At 31.6% G+C, this 6,000-nt stretch overlaps 1 protein-coding gene across 1 annotated transcript; it reads left to right on the top strand.

The window, feature by feature from the left end:
* Nucleotides 1-1,880: 1,880 nt before the first annotated feature.
* Nucleotides 1,881-5,404, top strand: LOC139426790 (putative inorganic phosphate cotransporter; the record flags this gene model as incomplete). Its single annotated transcript, XM_071186776.1, is given in 1 exon segment — nt 1,881-5,404. A coding segment is annotated over 1 exon segment (189 nt), but the record flags the coding sequence as incomplete, so codon positions are not given.
* Nucleotides 5,405-6,000: the final 596 nt, after the last annotated feature.

Genomic DNA, 6,000 nt, shown 5'->3' with positions numbered 1-6,000 from the left:
AGGGTGGCGCCCTTCAGGGAATTAAAAATGCAAAATTATCTTCATCGAAGCCGATGCTTTACATCCGGCGTTCAGTGGCAAAATACTATTTCATACTGTTTCACAACACATGGCTTTAGCCCTCTGGTGGGAAAGACTTTGAAACAAAACTTACTACAGCTACTTTTCTCAACAACTGAAATTTAGAATAGTGTGATTAAGAAAAATATGTGAACTGTTTGTAATTTCAAATTAATATTGAAATGCACAGGTTTAGAATTTTCTACAGTGAAAAGTTTTCGGAACTTCAGTATTCAAAAAGGTATACAAAAGCTAGACGTTAAGAGCGTATCCAATGAGCGAGCATTGGATTGCGAAGCAATCCGAAATGAACTGCGAAAGCAGTTCCGGGGGTTGGTGAGCGTTAGCGAGCAGGGGGCGAAGCCTCCTAGTATTTAATAATTTGTATTTTAAAATCCAGTATAATAATATTTCCTTTTACTGTATTTTTATGTTCCTTTATTGCGCTTTGTGTGTTTGTTATTATCTTCTCACTTACTGTTGCACCTTGCTTACATTAGCACATACAATACATTATGACTTGACTTAATTTTTCAAATTTTTTTTCAAATTTTCTTCTTAAATTTAGTTTTATTTTAAATCAAAAAACAAAATATTTAGAGGATTTACGTGAACCATTTATGCTTTTACTTATAGAAGAATAAATATAGATAAGTGTTATTGCTTATCATTATTAAATGACTGCTTGTAGATAATTATAGATAGTTAATCGATTCTCTTGTGGATAGTTAATCAAATGAAATTTTTTCTTACTGTTTATATTCATTTTATCTTAAAACAAAACATAATAATCGAAAATAAATAAAAATACAACAAACCTTTTACGAATAACAGAACTGTTATTCGTAAAAAGTATAATACGATATGATTATATATGAGCTAGAATTTCTAGTTTGCCTCAATGCAGACACTAGTGCTTAATTAGCATATCTACAATTAATCATAGCATCACAATTAATCTAGTGCTTAATTAGCATTTCTACAACTTATCATAGCATCACAAGTATTCTAGTTCTTAATTAGCATATCTACAATTAATCATAGCATCACAATTAATCTAGTGCTTAATTAGCATATCTGCAATTAATTATAGCATCACAAGTATTCTAGTGTTTAATTAGCATATCTACAATAATATCTGATCTCTACAATTATTCATAAACTTTTTAAACACATTAAAATAAAACACACGAGAAGGTGTTTAAATGTTTAATTAAAATTGATGCGAAATTCGGCAAATTCCATTTGCTTTTATAATTAGTTTGCATTTACTTGAATAATTTAGGCAGAGCTTTGGAAGTCTAGAAATAGTAAAGAGATTCAAATTGATACTTCCTTAAAAGTGATGAATAAACCTATATACAAAAAAAATCATTCTTCCATATGTTTTATAGTTATTCCAGTTTGCAGTGCTATCTGTTGACGAACTTTTAAGATTTTTTTTAAACTTATTGTGAAAATTTACATTCTAATTCTTTCTGTGTTTTTTTGACAAGGTTTTCACTAGCCTTGAAAATTTTAAAAAGTGGTTACAGAAATAAAACAAATATATATTTTATATATATTTTATAATATATATTTTAATTTCTGTGTAACCACCACTGAAAATTGTTCTCCAAAGAAAATATGTATGCATGACTAACCACTTAATGACTAAGTGGTATATTGAAATAAAAAATCTAGCATTAACCTAAATTTACTACCACTACTGAAACTTTTCAAGGACTGAGGGAAACCTTGTCTGATTAAGTTTTAAAACAGCTAGTCAGTAAGTAACATACAGTTATAACAACAAAAAAATTATATTTCTTTATTTTTAGCCAACACTCGCCAATTGGAGCAAGGTGTTCTACACATCAGCCGCTATCTACGCAATTAGTGGCATTTTATTTGCAGCATTTGGATCCGCTGAATTACAGAACTGGGGATCAACAAAGAATTGTTTGAAGAAACCAGAAATCAATCCGCCAAAAGAACTAAATGCTGGAAATTTAAAAGCAAATGTTTGAAAAAATGCTTCCCATTATTTATTTTGTACAGACAATATCACGAGGCAGTCGCTATAGCACACAATTCATTAAAAGAAATTTGAAAGCAACGTCCCCAATTATTTAGGCATTTTTTTTGACATTAGTCGTACAATTACACGTTCGTTAAAAAAGAAAGAAAATAAACTTTTGCAGTTGCAAGAAAAAGTTACAAACAAATTCCTTAATCTCATCGTCCATTTGAAACCAGTGTCACCGTAATGCTTGTTTGAGCTCACCAAAAGTCATTACCTTTCTATGTAAATGTTTGCCAAAGCTCTTTTGTTGTATTCGATTTGCGGAACTTCAGCGTGAGTGTAGTGATTGAAGGAAACATATTGTTGTTTATTTTTCCATTCGATCCAAACCTTAGCTAGATCAAGTCCAGAAGACAGTTCGCTCACAGAAATGTCATGAGCCAGCACAGGATTTTCAAAGAGACCATTCTTCTCCAGCTCTAAACAGGAGAGCAAATGGTCTGGAGTAGATTGGTGTGAATTGCAATTAGGGCACGCATGAAACTCCTTTTGTCCTTGCACGTATAAAAGTGTACGAGTATGTGTACTGATGAATCTAGTAATGGTGGTCTGTAACTTTATATCGCCCTTTAGGTCTTGGGCAGCGCCAGGATCTTTTTGTTGGTACAAGTCATGAGCGGATGGAATCCTCCAAGGTCTTGTTGTTATCAGCTCTGTTCGAGAAAATTTATCTATATTAAAAGAAGACCATTATTTTCTAGTGGTCCAGCAGAGCCCTGATTGTCCAGTTCATCGGCCATATCATTGCAGAAGAGGTGAACATGTGAGAAGATCCACTGCTGATGAATGTCATTATGTGCAGAGTATAACTTTATTTTTTAGTGTCTGAAACAGAATAAATCCTGACACCCATTTATCATAGCTGTAACTGTAACTAACTCATAAAGGAATAGCACTTGATCACTAGCGCTCACGCTCGCTTTGGTCACACCAGCAACAAAATTTTTCTAAATACCACAGTTTCTGCTCATTAGCTTTTGTCTCGTTTTTTTTACTGAATTTTATTTGGTATTTTTTCCGTATGCATGTTTTCCCAATCATCGAGAAATGATTCCTCAAAATCAAATTTTAAATTTAAGAATTTGTTTTGTGATTGGAACACTCCACTTAATAAATGTCAGTATCAACTTTTTAGGTTTATGTTAACATAAGAAGCGATTCATCTTTGTTTATTATGATGGTTGATAAATCCGACTGTTATAGTATAGACGTTGTATCAATGAAATTCACAGTAACAATGATATTCTCATTCTAAGGTGGCTTGGAAGGCTTAGTTCTAAGCCTTATTCTCCACTTGACTCCAAAAAAATTATAAGAGGGAAAGTAAACAGTAAAAAAAGAAGGCAAAAGACGTTGCACAGCTCCAATTTATTTTGTAAATTGTGTCTGCTAATATTTAATTTAATTTTTTTATTTGAATAGATAAATGATGTAAATTTTAACAGTTGAAAAACACTACAAGACTTCAATTTGTTAATTAAGAAAATAAAGTTAAAGTATATTTTTACTTACTAAACAGTTATATTTTTCTAAACTCTAATGCTTGGCTATTTTGATTAGTTGATCAATGTACAGTGGACAAAAAAAAAAAACTTACCACTCTGAATAACTTATGATCTAATGATCGGATCCTCACGTTTTAGTAAGTTCAAATATGTTAATTAATAACTGCAGACAATATTTCAAGTTACGAAATCAGACACAAAAAACGTACTTTCTTCGAATTAACAAACCTTTTCATATGGATTGAAATTTCTTACCCCATAATATTGGGGGTAGACGCAATCTGGGAAATATGGTCCCAACAGTTTGGTCAGAAAACAGCTCTCAATAGTTAGGAACCCTTAATGCTAATATTACTTTTTGCATGTTTCGCCTTATCTCGATAAAATTTGAATCAAATTGAAAAATTTTTGCGCACAATTGTAAAACTCATTTATCCAAAGATGATTCCAAAAATAATATTTTGTAAATATTTTTTTCGTTATTTTATTTAAAAATGGTCAGAATTTTTTTTATTGGAACGTATACAATGTTTTGCATCATTTTAAACAATAAAATTTTACATGGCGAAATACAAAAATTTGAGCGTAATCGGTACAATAATTCCTGAAAAATTTAATTTAAAAAAAGTCAGGTACTTAAAAAGAGATTTCTCAGGAGCTAGTCAACCGATTTTGGTCAAATTTGTCATTTTACTAGGTAAAAATATGTTCCTTTAAATTATGCCGAAAATTGTATACCTTACAGTTCAAAAATCTTTCGACCATTTTTAAATAAAGTAACAAAAACTAATAACCATTTGCTAAAAATTATTTTTTGAGTGGAATTATTAAATTTTATAATTGTATGCAAAAATGAAAAAAAATAATTGAGATAGTTTTAATTAGCATTAAAGAGTCCAAACTTTTTACCGCTATCCTAACCAAACTATTGGGACTATATTTCTCAGATTGCGCCCACCCCCCTATATTGAAGAAATCCGAATCCCTCGAAAATAAAGAAAGTTTATTCAGAGAAAGTACGTTTTGGTACTTAAAATAGCACTAATTGATTAGCATATTTGAGGTCACCCTTTAGAACCATCAAAATTGAGTCCCAGTACGATTACATGAGTCTAGTTACGATTATCCAGTTACGATTTCATCCTATCATTAGGTCAAAAGTTATTCTGAAAGTCCGTTCACTTTTTGCGCAATTTACAAAAAAAAAAAAAGTTATGAATATTTAAAATCAATATTGCAAACTCGTTTTTTATTTTGAAGAACTATCAGATTATTTTTTTCGATTTCATTTCAATTCAACGACAAAATATTGCTTATTCTTTACTTATTTCATATTTTTGGACGACTTATTATTAATAAATTTTGTTTCAAAAACAAGGGGTGTCCGCAAATTGATTGTTAGATTCCATCTTCAAATTTTGAAAAATTACTACTTAATTTCTAATTTTTACCAACATTTTAGTGTTTTTTTCTCTTTTATTATTCTTTGCTTTAAATAGCCTACTAGACTATTTTTAGACTGCATCGGGACTTTCACATTAGATTCTGAATAAATGAGTGCATCACGAATTTTATGATCACGACAATATCTCCATTGTTCTTTATCCTTCAGACGTTCATTAAATCCAATTTTTATTCAGAAGTTTCATGTCAACTCAAAAAATTTTTGTATGCACATATTTTTACAGAAACGACGGTTATGTATTCAGGCATTTACAAAATGTTATGTCATATATTTATGTGTATTTTGAAATAAAACTATTATACGCTGTTTCATTTGTAAATTAATTATATGTCGTTCTAAAACTTAAATATTAACACTGTATGATACTTCAATTCAGCTTAAATTTTATCAATACTATTAAAGCTAGTCGTGGTGGCTCAGGGGATAAAACGCTCGCCTAAAAAAGAGATGAACCTGATTGAAATCCCGAGGATGGCTGGTTCATACGACTCCCGCACCCGATTCGCACTGACTTAAAATATCCTCTATAGTAGGTGGGTCATGGATTATAGTCCACTTGCTGTGAGACTTACGTTGGAAGGCTTTCGTGGTTTACCTCTTCATGAAACACAATTGCGGGATAGTTTCATAAAAAAGTCCGCCATGAAGGCCCATTTGTATTTTTCTTCTAGATTGGGTTCAAAATTACAAGACTACGGAGTTNCATGTAGGACCACCTTTAGCCCTCAAAACTGCTAGCACCCGCCGAGGCATTGATTCCACAAGGTGCTGATAGGTAGTCTGAGGTATCTGGTCTTCAACTGGTCCTCCAATTCCCTCACGTTGCCGCATTGCGAGGGGGTAGCGTGGCAGAACGAATTTGGTTTTCCAAGTAGGACCATAAATGCTCTATTGGATTAAGGTCA

The sequence above is a fragment of the Parasteatoda tepidariorum genome, chromosome 10, assembly GCF_043381705.1.
Source record: "Parasteatoda tepidariorum isolate YZ-2023 chromosome 10, CAS_Ptep_4.0, whole genome shotgun sequence".
NCBI classification, from domain to species: Eukaryota; Metazoa; Arthropoda; class Arachnida; order Araneae; family Theridiidae; genus Parasteatoda; species Parasteatoda tepidariorum.
This window is presented reverse-complemented; position numbering and strand designations above follow the sequence as displayed.